This window comes from Sceloporus occidentalis, unplaced genomic scaffold (assembly GCF_023333645.1).
Source record: "Sceloporus occidentalis isolate IW3139 unplaced genomic scaffold, rSceOcc1.0.p SCAF_45, whole genome shotgun sequence".
Lineage (NCBI taxonomy): Eukaryota > Metazoa > Chordata > Lepidosauria > Squamata > Phrynosomatidae > Sceloporus > Sceloporus occidentalis.
In genome coordinates this window covers 1,307,053-1,325,761 of record NW_028317025.1, presented here as the reverse complement: position 1 = coordinate 1,325,761, position 18,709 = coordinate 1,307,053, and the positions used below count along the sequence as shown (strand labels likewise).

Genomic DNA, 18,709 nt, shown 5'->3' with positions numbered 1-18,709 from the left:
ATGCTACTGCCATCCTGTGGTGCAAACGCAAACTGCAGCAATCTCACTCTACAGCAGAATCATGAATGCTTTGTTATGGGAGATACTAAAGCCTTGAAAACTCCACCCTCTCTAGCGCCTCCCACATTCACCAGGTGATATCACTTGCTGCTATTTTGCTCAAGGAAATAAGTGGAAAATACAGCGTCTGTTTTATTGTCAAGGAGAGAGGGAAAGTGTTTAGGGCTTTGGATATTGTACACTGCGTCAGGATTCCTCGTTGCCTGAATCATCCTGGTCTTCAAAACAGCTGTCCCCTTCTTCCTCCATCTCATCGTCCTCATAGTAGTCATCATAGAACAAGTCAGACCCTTCATCTGGTGCTGGGGCCTTTGTCTTCACACAGTATTCTGCCAAAGTTGTAGGAACCTTGACTCCATCATGCTCAGCATCAGCCTTGGTGGAAAGGACTTGTTTTCTACAAAATGTTATAAATTTAATTTATAACTATTGCATTTGAAAAACAATGGTTCTGCTTATATAATCCTACTATAAGGCACTACAAAAACGCTATTTTGCTTGTACAGACCTTCAGTTTCAGAACTGTTAACTGTGGTTAACTTTATACAGACTGGTATGCATCAGGCTACATGTAGGGTACAAGATATTGATCGCAATACACCCAAAACAAAATCACTATGAAGTAGTAATAGTATTATCATCAAGGTTTACTGTTTAAGTATAGTTCAAGGTTTCTTACTGGTCAATAGAGGATGTAATTAGAAAGCAATATTTAAGGGTTATGGAAACTAAGTGTACAAGAATGTATTCCATTCTCGCCAGTGCTGAGCTCCTGCTGCACAACATTTCAAGGCAACCTGTCCCTTTCTTGATGCACAAATCTATGGAGTCTCAAAGAAAGTATTTAAGTTTATATCAAACAGGCACATGATCTGACACTTATTGCTTCAATGACTTCCAAAAGATGAGAAACATTCAGCCCGTCTAGTCTGCAGTTATTTCCTGCTGTAAAAACCTCAAATCTTACTTGGTCTTGTCGAGATTACGTTTATGTCTAAACTCTATGCACTCTTAATTTCCATTTCCAACTTGTAAAGAAACATCTCTCTTGAACTTTGAGAAATCCCTTTGTACATTTAAATGTTTATCACATACTCTCTTCTCTCAACCAAGCTATACATATTGATACCTTTCCTGATAGAATGTTGAAATACAAATTAACAATCATTCTCTGAACTCTTGTCAGAATAACTATTTCCATCTGGAGATAGGGTTCTCTAGAAAAAACACTAGTGACCTGCAAAACAGTATTAGCACATCACTTTGTTTGCTACAAAAAAGGTCATACCCTTCTGTGTCAGTCTGTGTTATGCCCCTCAGGTTAATCCATGGAAACACAGTCAAGCACCAGGCCCTAGTTTCTAGCATCATTTGGGACGGCCAGGAACGATCTTACTTACCGGATAATATCTGTGTATTCTCTGTCACGTCCCTTGCTGTCCTTCCATTTCCGGTACATGACAGATGCATCCACATTAGCTGGCGAAAAAGTGTTTGGCTCATTCAGAAGAGAGATGACACTAAGAAGGATTGTTCTGTGTCGGAATAAGACAGGAAACAAGAGACTTAGAAATAAAGCAGTTTTGCTCTCAAGACAACATCCAATGACCAATGCTAAAAAAATATATGTGCCTTTACTCACAGTAAGCCCCTCCTCCAACAAGGACTGAGCTAGTCCCATATAGGGCTGCAACTGATTATTTTAATAATCAATTAGTTGGCTGATTTTTTTTTCTTCGATTAATCGGATAAAAAAATGCAATTTTTTTTTATTTAAAATAATGTAAATTGTACGTTTTTTATTACACTTTCATCTCTTTATTGCAATGGCCTCTCGCTATTCACCTTCTTATTTTACTGACATAATAATAAAAGCTACAAGAACCCAAACTGTTTCTCAAACTAGGTTTTAATACAGTTATTAGTAAATATTAATTCATATGTTAACTATTTTTCATATTTAATAAAAACTGAGAAAAAAGCCTTGTTTATATTTTCTTTTACCAAACTGCCCCCAGTTATGCACATCTGACCCCCAGCTTGCCACTCTGCCCCATATATGCCTTATACCTCTTATATGCCAGAGATTCCACTGTGCCCCTGATATGCCTTATACTCCTTATATGCCAGTGATATGCAACTGTGCCCCCTGATATACCTTTTACCCCCAGATATGTCTTATGCCCCCCTGATATGCCTTATAACTTGCAATATGCCACTCGCCCCCATTTATGCCTTATACCTCCCTATATGCCACTGTGCACCCTGATATGCCACTCCGCTCCCCATAAATGCCCTGCACCACCCTGAAATTCTCCCTGATTCACCACTCTGCCTCCCCCAGATATGCCACTCTGAAATTCATTATATCCCCCATACACCACTATAACTCACCCATACTCCACTCTGCCTCCTCCCCCCTCCCACACTCCACTCTGCCTCCTCCCCCCTCCCATACTCCACTCTGCCTCCTCCCCCCTCCCATACTCCACTCTGCCTCCTCCCCCCTCCCCTCTCCCATACTCCACTCTGCCTCCTGTCAGCAACGGAGGTTCACAAGACACAAGGGAGCCGGGTAGAGAGGCAGAGTGGCGTATGGGAGGGGGAGGGGCCAGAGTGGTGTATCGGAGGGTGGCTCCCATACACCCCTCTGCCTCTCTCCCGGCTCCCTGGTATTTTGTGAACCTCCTTTGCTGACAGGAACTTTCACTGCAGCTTCATAGAAGCCTCAGCGTAAGTGAAGGGCAGTAATGGAGGCCGTCTGTGCGATGCAGACCCCCACCAGCTGACAGAGAAGATGATCCTCTGCAGGAGACCTCGATTCTCTGTCAGCTGGTGGGGGTCTGCACGATGGGCACAGACAGCCTCCGTTACTGCCCTTCACTTACGCTGAGGCTTCTATGAAGCTGCAGTGAAAGTTCCTGTCAGCAATGGAGGTTCACAAAATACCAGGGAGTCGGGAGAGAGGCAGAGCAGTGTATGGGAGGGGGGAGGAGTCAGAGGGGTGTATGGGAGGGGGGAGAGAGACGGAAGTGAGAGACCGGCCGACAGCGAGGGGAATCCAGGTCCCCTGCAGCGTTGCGGGGGATCTGGATTCTAGTGTTATAATCCGATCTCTGTTTGAGGTCGGATTATATAAGGATAAAAGCGATAAAAATCGATTCGACTAATCGATAATGAAAATCGTTGACATCGATTGGTTGTTTCAGCCCTAGTCCCGTATAATGCATATTTAAGATGTAGATGTGTTCACGAATGTCTCTTCATCCACTGAGCTACGCATTACGTGGGACCAGCTCACTACTTACGCAGGAGAAATGCCAGAGCGGGTGATTTTTATTATTGGTGTTCAGACAGGGATCTTGGATGAATGAAATTCTGAATGAAAAATCAAGTTAGTTCTGCTCCATGGCCATTTGTGCTATATACTATTGTAAAAATTTTGGAAGATTATGGCGCATTTGCAGCCAGATTTGCATTAGCTAGAACAATGGAAAGGAGAATCCAACATTCCATGCTTAAAAAAGGTATACTTCCCACATTAAGGTTGCTAGGCATGGTAATTAGGTCCGCTGGACATTGTGGTTGCCTTAAAAATATCTAATGAAAAAAAGCATGTTTTTTTTTTTTTGAATACTTGTATAATACAGCAGTAGCTGTAGTAGGGAATATCTGGAATTTAAGTCTGGCAGTGGCTTATACTGTTTCACTCCCTCCTCAACCACCGATTAGATTGTAAGCTCACAAGAGCAGGGCACTGTTCTCCTTTTGTACCAGTTTGTCATTGTGTGTGATTTTAGATTACTGACTCTGCTGTGACAGCAATACAGAATCTGTTGGTAATTTATAAATGTAATAGTGTTGCAAGAATATAGCAAAAAATGTATATACATCAATACAGAGGAGCAATCTATCATACCGCAGTTAGTGAACATGCAAAAATGACCACTATAATAATACTTTTAATCAGTGACGTGTTTAAGGAGTAAACCTGCATACCGCAAGCTCTATGTGCTGCCTTACCGTACGTTTTGTGTAGGGTTCCATCTTTCAGATGGGAGTTCTCCACTCTGTGGATCATCTACTGGAGGGTGCAGGATAGAAATACACACATCTCCATTCTGCAAGAGACATTGTACTTAGCCAAAATGTTCAACTTTAATGGGTTGAGATTAAATCGTGGTATTATGTGAAAAAAACCATAACTGTTTTAGACAGTATGGCTATCATGGTTGAAGAAAAGCTAGCCATATCTTAAGCTTTACTCATCTTGTTTACAAGCTATGTATCTTTCTCTAAAGGGGTTTACAGACTGGATTATTAATATATACACACTCCGTGTAGGTAGCTCATTATAGCCTGAATTGACCGTTGGACATTCATAATACATAAAAGAAACACCCAGGTTAAAAAAAACCAGAAGCTACGTGATGAGGGCGAGACACACTGTGGAAAAGAATATTATACCTTGTAACAACATGCTGTAAAGTTCTCACTAATCCTAATTCCTTTTCCCCTCCTCCTCAGCTAAATGCCATGGGGAAGTACCGTATTGGGTCGAATATAGGCCGCACTTTTTTCCCCCCACTAAGTTTTTAAAGTGGGGGTGCGGCCTATATTCGGGGTCTAGTGCCCGACGCCCGGGACATGCAGTCCCGGGCACCGGGCAGGCAGCGGGGTTTGGATACAGATCCCCCGCAGCGGTGCAGGGGACCTGCATCCTAATCCCTGATACGCTCAGACAGCCTCCACTGCCAGCACTTCCCACGGGGGGGGGGGGGGCCGGCACGGGAGGTTGTTTTACCTCTGCCCCCCCCCCCCCCCAACTTACCGAAGCAGACTCCAGGGTGTCTTGCGGGGCCGGCGGGGGACATCTACGCAATACGCGAGATATCTCCTCCCTCCCATGCAAGGACCAAGTTTCTAACATTCATCAGTGTACATATTCCTCTTAGTAAGTTTAACCCCTTAACGACCAATGACGCACCAAGCATGTTACGGAAAAGGGTCAGTTAACGACCAATGGCTGCAGGTGCTCCATGTGGCCCCTTTCTGGAGCCTGCACGTGCGCCATCTACAACAAAGCAGCGGAAGTCTTCTTTAAAAGAACTTAGGAGGCGATCAACTATTGCCTCCTGACCTCAAACGGTTTTGCTGAAATGGTTCGATATCGAGGCATTCAGCGACAATGAAAACCATGTGTGGGTAAAGAAAAACTACCACAAACTGTGGCAAATGCTAGTGGTATAATTAGTGCATGGAAAGTGCAAAAATACATGGTTTGATTTGAATTGGTGTATATATATATAATATATATAGGAAATTAGATCATACGATCAAGAAATCCCTTCTTGTCCTGGAAAAACAAAATGTTATATAAACTTAGGTACACTAAATGAGAGGAACAAAATGACAGCTTAACACAAGCACAGCAAAAAATATTAAAACAGCCATTGTCACAAAGAGTACAAAAAACCCCCCCAAAAAACGTGGTCCTTAAGAGGTTAAGCAAGCCAACCATTCATTTATGATTACAGCGCTCATAAACCGTAGAGTGCTTACATCCCAACCTGTGGATTTGTATCACTTACCTCGTAGATGTTTGGATGCCACATTTTTGTAATGAACCGGAACGCAGGTGGAGAGTATGGATAATCTACTGGGAATTTTAGGCGAGCCTGAAGCAGAGATAAACACCAGTTAAAAATAAACACCAGACGCACAATAGATCTACTCAAGGAAGGTCTGTAAAAATATCTACTCTTATATTACTAAAAATCGGCCATAACACAATCAAAGGACAATGTTTTACTTTACCCAATTGGTCACCTGGAAAACCATACACAAATTACCAGGCCTAAACAGCGGGGGGATGGGGAGTATACAGATGGAACTTCCCGTTCCCACCACTAAGTGCAGGCTTTGTTCTGAAAAACCTGCTTTCTAAAGCCATCAGAGCATTACCAGCATATAGAGGAGACATGTCTTACTTTAGAATTTAAAAAAAATTGATGTAAAAAAAAAAAAAAAAAATATATATACCACCCAGTTACATAACAAGCATAGTTTGTTTTTTTTGTTGTTTTTTTTTTTACAGATACTCCAATAGTTTGGCCTACTATGTTGCCCTCCAAGAACTTTTAACATGGCCATGGATGGGAAGACAAAATTCACACAGAAAATGCAACATTTCCTTGTTGTATTTTTAAACGTTTTGCTTTTCTATTCTGGGTCACACCGGTACTTTCATCTGAGAATAATAATTTTATGAAGACGAGCACATAGTAATTATCTCACTTTTGTATTTTTTTTTTTTGTACGTAAACGCTTATTTCTACATCTGCTCTGATGTTCTTCATACGTTTCTCTATCTCAGATTTTAAATTCTTGTTTAACCAGCCCAAACAGAGTTAGAACAGTACTTATTTGCACAATGTTATACAATAAGTTTTTTTTTTGTTTTTTTTACCAAATACACCAATGATTTAGTCAGCATTTTACACAGTACAGAGGCTATAACAAAATACTATGAAAGCAGATAAAGCCACAGTGCTTCACCATATACCTACAAAGACTTACATATAACAAAGAAATATTTACCTTTTGTTTGCACATCCTGCTTACACAGTAATGCTGAACATATAACCAGCCCAGCCCCTGAGCCCTAAAGGCATGCACTCCATGACAACTTCCATTTCACCAACTTGAACCCCCCAATCTCACCTTGAAGTAACCCCCCTCATAGAAGGTGTTGGGGGGACCAAATATGGCCACCTCCCAGTTGTACAGGTCCCCCTCATCCACAAGGGTGACTCTGAAGCCCTCCACCGGTTCCTCCTGCAGCCCCTTAAGCTCCAGCAGCAGCGCTTTGTGCGAGCTGGGCACCAGCATCACGGGCCGGGCCATGTCTATTCCACTCGTAGCCGGGGACCTGCGGCCTGCCGAACCGGGTTACACCGAACTTGGTACGGTCTTACTCACTAAGGCAAGACGTATGACCGCTGCTGCCGCGACATAACGCTACAACAAAACTGTCGCACAGTTAACGGGAAGAAAAGATAACTCGCGACTGAACGCTGCTAGGGAGGGGAGAGAGATAACACTGAAGAGGAGGAGCAAACTACAACCCCCACAAACCACTGCTCCAGGCCTGATTTTGACGTCACTACTGAGGAGCTATTGGCAATATTTGTAGCATGGCCTGGTTGAGAGAAGTAGGAATAACATGGATATTCGATCTGTGTTAAGTTGTATTTGCCATGAGTTTGTAGGGAGGCAGATGGCCCGTGCACTAACCACTAATAGTACAGCACTCATATTGGGCAGACATTTGTTATAAAAACAAATACAATGTGGCTTGATACAAAAACACCTTTGTTAGCATGGCCTAACAATTCCTTTTCCCAGTGTAGGGTGCGGGTAAAATGTTAAACTGCAGTGTGTGAGATTAGGGTGACCGCATATCCTAACTGCCTTTCGGGGACACTTACCTTGACGAGTGCATCGCATCACGGTTATGCTTGGGACCGGTCAAAACATATTTGCTGGCTCATTTTCAGTATTTCCGCAGTTGCTACATAATAAGGTCATAATTCTATGCATGTTACACATCTCATGCTATATTGTTTCTCAAAGAACTTTTAAAAAGTATAAATTACCGTATTTGCTCGATTATAAGACAACCCTGATTATAAGACGACCCCCCCAAAATCTGAATATTAACTTAGGAAAAAAAGAAAAAGCCTGAATATAAGACGACCCTAAAGGAAAAAAGTTTTACCAGTAAATGTTAATTCATGTAAACTATTTTTTTAAATAAAAGCTATGATTGAGAAAAAATTTTTTTAATTTTTATTTCCTTGTATTTTCCAACCTGTCTTCCAGTTACGGACATCTGCCCCCAGGCTTGCCGCACCGGTGCGGGGAACTCTGATCTCTGACAGTCGGGGAAGGTATCCGCGACGGACGCAGACAACCCCCGCTGCTAGCCACACCTCCTTCCGGCTGCAGCGGATGTTGTCCACGCGGATCGCGTAGACGTCAACCCGCTGCCCCGGCAATACAGCAGGAAGCACCGGTAAGTGTGTGGGGGGGGGACAGGAGGATCCAGGTCCCCTGCAGCGGTGCGGGGGATCTGGATCTTAGTCTCATAGAAGACGACCCCGATTAGAAGACGAGGGGTATTTTTCAGAGCATTTGCTCTGAAAAAAACCTTGTCTTATAATCGAGCAAATACGGTACTAACCGTATAATTTATCAGTGCCAACCTTGTCCCAAACACAGCTTCCCAGTGCCAACTTTCAGGGGCGTAACTAGAAACCTCAGGGCCCCGGTGCGAGAATCTGTTAAGGGCCCCCCCACCCACTATCTACCCTCTCCCTCCCTACCCCCTTCTCACGATCTCCCCTCTCCCTCCCTCCCCCCCTTCTCCCAATCTCCCTTCTCCGTCCCTACCCCCCTTCTCACGATCTCCCTCCCTAACCCCCCTCTCACGATCTACCCTCTCCCTCCAAACCCCCTTCTCACAATCTACCTTCTCCCTCCCTACCCCACTTCTCACAATCTACCCTCTCACTCCCTACCCCCTTCTCACGATCTACCCTCTCCCTCCCCCCCTTTCTCACGATCTACCCTCTCCCTCCCCCCCTTTCTCACGATCTACCCTCTCCCTCCCTACCCCCCCTTCTCACGATCTACCCTCTCCCTCCCTACCCCCCTTCTCACGATCTACCCTCTCTCTCCCTACCCCACCTTCTCACGATTTACCCACTCCCTCCCTACCCCCCCCTTTGTAGGTCACTTACCATCAACTCCTGTGTTGGGAGAGTGAGGCGTTTGTCTCGGGTGCCGGCGCTTCACTGCTCAGCGTGAAGCGCCAGCACCCGAGACAAACGCCTCACGCTCCCAACACTGTACTCTGGGCAGCGCTGAGGCAGGCGGCGGCGACGTCGGCAGCAGTGGCAGTGGCAGAGGCATCCTGGATTTCTGTCAGTCAGGGGGGCCCAAGAGTTGCCGAGCGGTTTTCAGCAACCGCTCGGCACCCCTTGGGCCCCCCTGACTGGCCGAACTCCAGGGCCCGGTCGCAGTCGCGACCCCTGCGACCCCGGTAGTTCCGTCACTGCCAACTTTGTCCCCTAACAGCTTCCCAGTGCCAACCTTGTCCCAAAACAGCTTCCAAGTGCCAACCTTGTCCCCACCCTAGTTTGCAAGCTTATCTGGCTGGGCCTCACTTTGTCTTACTGGTTTCGGGGAACCTGCTGCCGTCCCGGCGCCGCCCATAAAGATTATTGAGTTGAGGGGCTCAATTCTGTTTCAGACATAAACTTTAGGTCCGTCTGAAAATAATTTGAGCCTGCGTGCCCAATAATTTTCAACGTGAAGTGCCACCCGAAAAGTTCATAGGTATGCTGATGTGGTCTTCCAAATTTGAGTCCTCCATAGTGTTTCTGTGTAGAACTTGTTTTCTTATACCATATTGCACCCACTTACGTTTAGAGGGTCCTTTTGTCACATTGATCTTCTGCTGCAAGGGGAGCTTGTCTGACCCGTGCCATTGAGAATTCTTGCAAGTCATCTTCTTCCATGGCTGCTAAGCCCTTTTTGAAAAATCAACTTGCCGGGCATGGTCCTTCACTGTCAGTGAGCTGAGATTACAACTGCTAACTACCACTCTAGTGAATAAACCGTCTTGTGATTTAGTGTTATGTGTTCCTTGTGAAAGAAGACCACATATTCTCAATAGAATTTGGGGCATCAATCTCTGTGAGGTTTTGTTGGCAGAACCCTTAAAGCAGCTTATAGTTTGAGAAACCTTAGTCTTAACTTTTCTTGAATTATGGGGCTAAGAATCACAATCATAGCAAAGTTCAGCATTACCATTACATCATACATTGCTGGTATGTACTGCTGCTTGGTTTGTGCACTAGTTTGAAGTTCCTTTTAATGTAAGACTGTGTATAAAACATCTCAATGGCTGGAAAATTGCCATTCTTGCTTTAAAATGCTTTTATTTTCTCCAGGCGTCAATGTGCAAGGGGTGGTGCTTGATCATTTTTCTCTGACTTCTTATTTCCATACCATCCCCAGCGTCCTTGGTGGTCTAGAGATGATAAGGAGCAGAAACACATGTGCCTATTATTGTCATCCCCTGCCCTTCCTCCATCTTGTTTTTGTTTTCACATTATTGTCACAATGGTTTTCTTGCACCACCAACACTATCCTGGGAGCTTTCATGAAGGACCACCCACATTGGCTTAGAAAATCTAGTGAATTAATGCTTATTATCTTGTCATAATTACCTAGTAGTTGTCATACCAGGGATGTCTATTCACTAAGCCAGGCCCGGACTGGCCATCGGGCAAATGGGCCAGGCCGCGGCAGGGCCGGATTGACTTAGGGGCTGATGGAGTTGCAGCTCTAGGCCCCTACCTTAAAATAGGCCCAGTCAGGACCGAACTGACTGGGCCTATGCGGCCTCTACGACCGCATTAACGCAGGGCATAAGGGGCACCTGCCCCTTAAGCCCGCCGCAACTGCGACCGGGTCCGCCACTCTAGGGGGACAGGAAGCCCCCACCAGGGCCGGCCTTACGTGTGTGCGGCCGCACAGGGTTTAAATTAAAACTTTGGGGGGTTTTTTTAACTTTATTTAACATCCTCCATGTTAAATAAAGTTTTTGTTAACTTTATTTAACATGGAGGATGTTAAATAAAGTTAAAAAAACCCCCAATGTTTTAATGTAAGCCCTGTGTGGCCGCAGACCCCTAAGGCCGGCCCTGGTTGCTGGTTGCGGGCCCGGCCGCAGTTGCTGCTTGCTCCGGCAACAAGGTAAGTAGGGTGAGGGAGGGGGGTGCAGTGAGAAGGGGCAGAGGGGGGTTAGATAGTGAGAAATGGGGAGAGGGGATAGATAGTGAGAGGGGGAACATAGTGAGAAGGGGCAGATAAGATGGGGAGAGGGGGTAGTGTGAATGCGTTTGAGAATGAATGAATAGATGTGTGGATGAATTGTGTGAATGCGTATGACAATTAATGAATTCATGTGTGTATGAATTGCTTGAATGATTTGTGAGACTGCATTAATGAATGTGTTAATGATTTGTGTGAATGAGTAAATGCAAAGATGGTACATGAAGGGTGGGCTTTAACAATAAATAAATAAATAAAAATGGGCTGCTCGGGCTTAAATGCCGGGGCCTATTTTTTGTCCCAGTCCGGGCCTGCACTAAGCTGTGAGAACTTGCAGACAAAGGACCAATTTGCATTTAGTTGATGTGAGCAGAAAGAAGCAAGGAACTTGCAAATTTAACTTGGCACACCAAAAATATATAAAAATAATCCATATGGGACATGTAGGGGCCCCGGGGAAATTTTCACACCGGGGTCATGTGGTTTCTAGTTACACCCCTGCTCATCCCCACCTTTTGTTTATTCAGAAAGGTTTCCTGGCAAAAAAAAATTATATGACCACCGTAGTAGTAGCTTTAGACAAGCACGGACCTGAGCAACATGAGAACTTTAGTTTACAATAGCGGGGTAAAGATTAACTACCCTTTAATTGTAAGAGCCCTCTTCACTCAGTGAACCTGTGCCAGGTTGTTATTGCATATGATTCAGAATTTGGTGGCACTATATAGATCAATGTAATGTAATGGTTCACTGTATATCATGGGAGCTGCCATCAGTGTGAAGTGTAGACCACTACTATAGGCTTATTGTAGCCCCCCAAAACCCAATACCAGGCTGAGAGTCTTAGGGAGCTGGAGTATTAAATAGCCCTAGTTGGAATACAAGTATAAAATAAAACTACCTCGTGTCTGCAGCCTGCAAACTGTATCTGTACCCAGGCAGATGTAAATGAAGAAGCAGCAGAGTGAAAGGGAGGAGACCAAACCACTCAGACAGCGGAGGGTTTTACAGAATTAAATAAAAGCTTTTTTGGCAACTACTGTGTGTTTTTTTTTTTCTGCCTGTATGTCTAGTTAACCCACTCTAAACAGTCCACTGTTTCTTCCTCCCCGGATGCTGCTCCGGTTGTACTCTGAATCTGGGTGGGTTAGTACAGGGACTCTCTTGCCTCCCCCTCTGGATGCCCATGACTGTGATTGCAGCATGATGTATAGATGGCATAGTAGCTAGCTATGCATGTGCATTGATAGCTAGGCAGTGGTATATCCATGTATCTTAAGGTGCCAGTCATTCTGTCCCTTTTTACTAGGAGCTCAGATTGTTTGCTGGGTATAAGTATATCACAATATTCCATAAATCACAATAATCTGTATGCAAAAAGGAGAAAATTACACATCACGTGGAGAAGAAATATTGAACTGAAGGTGCCTCTTTTTTTTGTTCCATGCTACAGAACATAGTAGAAACATGTAGGAATTTCCTTGGCTCAATGTTGGGAACCATTACACAATCACAGTTGCAGTAAACATATTCTATTTTAAACTACTTGTAAACAGAGTATAACTATGTGGCTGGGTTATTTGAAGGGGGCCTTTGACTTTATACCAAATTGTATACTCTGCCCAGAATCCTATGGTAGTCTATGTAGCAGATATTACCAAATGTAGGCACGCCCAACCCCAGAACAGAGCAGAACTGATGCTTAGCTCTCCCTTGCGTACTTGTGCTTTGATCAATAATCTACTCAATATTTAAACCCAAACAGTGATCTTTTCTTTGCTGATTGGGCTGCGTTCACACTTGGTGGGATTCCAACACCTCAGGACAAAAGCTAGCAGGGATGATCCAGACACATATAACGTGAGCCCTATGTGGCTTTTTTTGCAGCATGCCACAAAGAGCATGATAGGCAGCAGGGCAGGCTAGCGTTGGAGGCAATTATTCCCTGTGTCTGTCCAAAATTTTAAAACAGGGGTTGTCTGAGTTAGGCTGGCCTACTTGTGGAGGTTGGAGCACAGTGTGCAAGCAGCCATAATGAAAGAGACTGGACAAGGTAAGGCTGAAAGGTGTGACGATAGAATAGGGATAATGTGTGTGTGTGAGGGTGCTAGTGTGTAAGTGGTTATTAGTGGGAGTATGGGAGAGAGTGCCTTAGTGTACTAGTGTCTGTTAGTATATGTGTGGTGGTCAGTCTGTATGCGTATTTATATTAGTAGGTCTGGCCGCCCAGCTTGTTGGTCAGAGAAAATCTGGCCCTCCGCACTGGCGATGTTGGACTAGTTTGACAAGACAAATTGCGTGTCCTTGGCAATAGATCACTAACTAAACGGGTTGGAATCCTATATAATGTTAAGTCATTGAATTTGAAGGATCCAAACAGAAAAATTTGGAGTCCTGTCCCCTGTGGTTGTAGAAGAATAATACAAATCTGTAGTGGTTATCATGCGGAACTGAGGTTTTTGGCTGAAAGATGGCTCTTTCGATATGAAGAAAATTAAACAGTTATGGTGTTGTCTAACCAAGAAGAGGTAAAATATCGACTCTGCAATGGTAGCCAGGTAGAAGCTCTGAAACTGTGTATGAAAACTAGACTTGCGCATTCGTCTTCGGGCGAACATGAAAACGAGCACGAAGAGGCCGTTTTTTTGTTCGTTCCGAAGACACGCCGAAGAGAATACAGTGCCGGCAAAACGTAGGAGAAGACGAAGACTCACAACCACGAAGAATCTTCGTTTTTGCCGCGCAGCCACCAAAATTTCAAACAGGAGTGAGCTGATCGTCTGTCCAATCAGCTCACTCTTGTGACGTCACGCTAAGGGTCTCGTCCAATGCCTGTGCTGCTGTTATTTGAATTCTGAAGGCGCCTTTATAAGACCAGAGCTTGCCTGAGAGATCCATTCATTTTTCGCTGTGACTGCTTTGGCAACACTGCTGTGCTGCATCCGAGCGTTACAGAGAGATTGTTCTCTTCTGTGTGAGACTGGTAAGCCTTAGCCTGCCATTTCTCACAGTGTACTTCATCCTCACTTTAGTGCTACTTAATATAATTAATAATAATAATACATTTGATTAATTTAATTTTTTTTTTATTTAATTTGTCATCAACTGTAGTGTAAGTGCTCAGTGGCACTGGGGTGCCCTTGTCCTGGGCTGGCACTAGTGCCTACTGCCTGTCCTGCTTAAATAAATTAAATAGAATTAATAAATAATAATTTAATAGAGTCTATAATTTAATAGTTCATTATATTATATATATATATATTTGTCAGTCATATATATATATATATATACTATAGTATACTAGTGTAGAGTGTACTGTAGACATTCATCTACTAGTGTCTAATTTAAAATCAGTAATATTAATTAATATAATTAATAATTGAATTCATTATAAAATTATATATATATTTGTCAGTTATAGTTAGTAATAGTATACTAGTGTAGAGTGTACTGTAGACATTCAAGACATCTACTAGTGTCTAATCTAAAATCAGTAATATCAATAATTATATAATTCTTTCTTATCTTAATAGTTAATTAAATTAGCTATAAATAAAAGTAATAATATTAATTAATTACTTCTAGCGTACAGTTCAGCTAATCTTATTAGTACTGGTGCTGCAGCTCTATAGTTTGTGCTTTGTTTTAGCAACAGCAAGACCAAGTCAATTTTTCTTAATTTATAATCTTTCATTTTATTTCATTTGTTTTGCTCACCTCAGTCCATCAGTGAAGTGAACTTGTTGGGCTAGTGAGTGCAGCCACATAAGTGCTGTGTTTTTTTTTGATCAGCAAGCAGTGACGTTAACTGTTTTGCAAAGTTTTTCTCATTTATTTACATTTTATTTCAATTTTATTAAAAGTACCCTTAGTGTTTTGCTCACCTCAGTCCATCAGTGAAGTGAACTTGTTGGGCTAGTGAGTGCAGCCGCATAAGTGCTGTGTGTTTTTGTTCAGCAAGCAGTGAAGCTAACTGTTTTGCTGTGAAATTTTATTTTATTTCTAATTCTTTTCAAGAAAAATTGACTGTGACGAGCTGTACTAAGCAAAGCTTCAAGCTACTAGCTGTAGTACTAAAATAATTCTAATCTTCTTTAATCTTAATCTATAATATATTATAAATAATATATAACAATATAAATTCTAATTCATAATCTATAATATAAGTCAGGGGTGTCCAAGTTTTTTCTGCAGTGGGCCACTTCATCAGAATTGTAAACGTGCGCGGGCCGCACTCATTTTTCACTGTGACAAAAAATATGGCCTTTAATAAAATATGCAGATTAAAATAAAGTAAAATTACACAAAACCTTTACTCTTCCTCTCACTGATTTCTGGGCCTTGAAAGTTTTGCGACTACAAATTCAGGATTCCCTAGATTTATTCTAGGGATGAACTAAAATGAAAATTCTGGACCAAAACATTCAGGGTTCACTTAGCCAAAACCGAAAATGACCCCCACCTTTAAAAATAATAATAAAAACTCACATGTTTCATAAAAGTAGGTAACACACAATTGGACAAAATTAGCAATATGACTTGGCATGATAGGAGTGTGATTGCTAACAGCAATCACACTCCTATCATACCCAGGCAACCAGTAAATGCTGTTACCTAGGCATGATGGGACTGTGCTCGCTGTGATTGCTGTTAGCAATCACACTCCTATCATGCCAAGTCAGCCAGTACATGCTGGTACAGGGTGGCTGTAAGTGATGTGCAGACCCCATACTGCTGGCAGCATCACTACACAAGGGGGGCAGCTAGCTAGGTTTCAGCATGTACTGGCTGACTTGGCATGATAGGAGTGTGATTGCTAACAGTAGTCACAGTCCCATCATGCCTAGGTTCCAGCACTTACACATCCATCCAGTAAATGCTGGAACCTAGGCATGATGGGACTGTGATCGCCCGACCAGTACCTCTTCTGCCTGTGCGGCGCCGCCGCGTCGCTCGCGGCGGCAGCACAGGCAGGGAGGAGATTGTGGTTAGCCGCCGCGGACATGCCGGCGGCGATCGAGTGTTCGATCGCCGCTGCCTGTCCACGGTTGCTGTCTCTTCCTCCCCTGCCTGTGTGGCGCTTCCGCGTCTTTCACGGAGGTACCACAGGCAGTAGGGTTTGTTTTGGTTCGTTGTCATCGCGACGACGCTTCTCTTGCGCCGGTCGCGATGACGTCATCGTACCTGCTTTCCCGCCATTGGTCCTATTTAAACTTCCTGGTCCTGTGTTTCCTTGCCCGTTCAACGAGTCCAAATCATTGTTCTCGGGGTGTTTGTTTCGCTTGTGCCTTTTGATTGCTATTCTTGTGTACCAGACCTTGGCTATTGTTCCTTGACTACGATCCTGCGCTGCCCGTCCCGACCTTGGCTATTGTTCTTTGACTACGATCCTGCGCTGCCCGTCCCGACCTTGGCTATTGTTGTTTGACTTCGCTCCTGTGCTGCCTGCCTCGATCCCGGCTTGTTTATTGGATTTGCTCGCCATTTCTGCATTGTGGGTCCATCACCTGCGGTGCCTGATTCCGTAACAGTAGGAGCAGCACCCAAGGCACACTCCAAGGCTATGCGCGCCCCAATTTGGGAGCACTTTGAAAATGTTGAAGAAGGGCGCTATGGAAAGTGCAAACATTGTGGGAAGCTAATAAGCAGAGGGAAAGTGTCTGTCCATTTTACCAGTGCTAGCATGAAGCATCACCTCAGCACTCAACACAACGCTGTGCTATTGGGGAAAGATGCAGAAGTAAAACTTAGTGCAAGCAGCATAGCTGGTGGCCGTGGAAAAACCCCAACAGCTTCTTCTTCTGAGCCAATAGCAGCAGCAGCAGCAGCTAGTGCTGGCAGCCAGAGACCAAGGCAGGTTGGAGCACTGCATGTCCAGCCCACCCTGGAACAATTTGTGGCATTCCAATCCAAAAGGTCAATGCCCAAACAGCAGGCCAATAAAGTAACGCGACTGATTGGTCAGTTCATTGCTGTTGGAGGGGCATCCTTCTCTATGATCGAAGGGGAGCCTTTCAAACAATTGATGGCGGCTGTGGCTCCACAATATACAGTTCCATCACGTTCCACTTTCAGCAGGAACATTGTCTCCTCGTTGTATCGGTCCTGTGTTTCAGCAGTGAAAGAGGAGCTTTCCAAGGCTGCTGGTCAGTCTGTTCATTTCACTACAGATTTGTGGAGTGCACCTAGCGGCCAGCATGCCTTTCTTTCTTTGACAGCACACTGGTGGCAGCCCGGTGTGTCTAAGGAAGCTGCTGCAGCAGGCTACCGATCTTTCCTTCTCCATGCAGAAGTGATGGATGAAAAGCACACTTCCCAAAATATTCTGCAGGCAATGAGGAAAATGTTTAGCCTTTAGGTGGGAGCAGAGGCGGGCACCAATGTTGAAGTTGGTTTTGTGGTAACTGACGGAGGTGCCAATATGGTGAAAGCGCTGCGAGATGGTCATATTGTTGGTGTGCGCTGTGCAGCCCACATCATCCATCTTGTAGTGAAGGCAGCAATATCAGAAGGAACTAATGTGGCAGCAGTAGTTCTGTCCCGCTGCAGAAAGATCGCTGGGCACTTTCACCGTAGTGTTAAGGCTAGCCAACTTTTGAGGGAAGAGCAAGAGAGGTCAGGTCTTCCCGTACACTGCCTACGTCAGGATGTCAGTACACGGTGGAACTCCACATTAGACATGCTGGAGAGGATTTTGGAGCAGCAGAGGGCAATCCATAATCTTGCCTCAGAGCACAATATTGGGATTACCTCTCCATTGAATAGGGAGGATTGGACAGTGATCGCCCAGCTAGTGGCAGTCCTTAAACCATTCAGGGATGCCACAGAAAATTTAAGCTCAAACACTGCCAGTCTGGCCCAGGTAATCCCAGTGTTCTCCCATCTAGGCAGCAAGATGGATGTGTTCCTTGGAAACCGTGAGGCTGTTCAAGGTGGCACTCTACATCCTGACGTAGCAGCCATAGTCAGGAAGCTGAAGGATCTGCTAAAAGTACACCTTCGCAAACGAATGGAAGAGAGTCCCGAAATGATGCTAGCGTGCGTTTGCGATCCAAGAATTAAGGGAAAGCAAGCTTTGAAATGTAATGTTCTCAGTAGCTACCGGGAGCAATTGGTCAACAAGGTGCGTGACTGGCAGCATAAAATGGGAATGCTGTCCGAGGAGGGAGAGGTGCAGGAGGAGGAAGAGATGATGTGGTCTGCTACTCCTAGCAGCAGCATCAGCAGCAGTGCCACAAGCAGCACAACACAGCTGAGTGGAGCAGCTAAGTTTTGGGAAGAGGCACTTGGGAGTATAGTTGGACCATCTGACAGAGCTAGCAGCAGAAAGGAGAGTAGTGCTGCTGAAATGGTCAAACTTTACCTCTGTGAAGTTCCTTCTGCGCCTAATGTTGATCCTCTTAGCTACTGGGATGAAAAGAAGAGTGTGTGGCCTGCACTCTCGTGGGTTGCGCAGCAACTACTATCATGTCCGCCAACCACTGTTCAAAGTGAGCGCGTGTTTTCTATGACTGGAAACATACTGAGTCCACAGCGCTCACGCATGGCACCTCATCTGATGGAGCAGATTGCCTTTCTTAAATTCAATCTGCCCAAGTTGGGTTACCCAGCTCTTAGCTTGGAAAGTTTATTTTTTTTCTCTGTAATGTTTAAGGTAGTTTCTCCCCCTGGTTGCACGTGTTTGTGGTGGGCCAACGTCTGCTACCTCCGCCGGTGTAGCCAATTTACGCTAGGGCCTAGTGTC

The 18,709-nt window shown here is 44.4% G+C and overlaps 1 protein-coding gene across 1 annotated transcript; it reads right to left on the bottom strand.

Annotated features, from left to right (window-relative positions):
• Nucleotides 1-246: 246 nt before the first annotated feature.
• Nucleotides 247-6,966, bottom strand: LOC149289426 (ubiquitin-conjugating enzyme E2 R1-like). The gene is made up of 5 exons (XM_089490596.1): nucleotides 6,784-6,966; nucleotides 5,652-5,738; nucleotides 4,084-4,181; nucleotides 1,461-1,595; nucleotides 247-457 (listed from the first exon to the last, which is right to left on the bottom strand). Exons 1-5 carry the CDS (start codon nucleotides 6,964-6,966, stop codon nucleotides 247-249), a joined length of 714 nt encoding a protein of 237 aa, XP_089346722.1.
• Nucleotides 6,967-18,709: the final 11,743 nt, after the last annotated feature.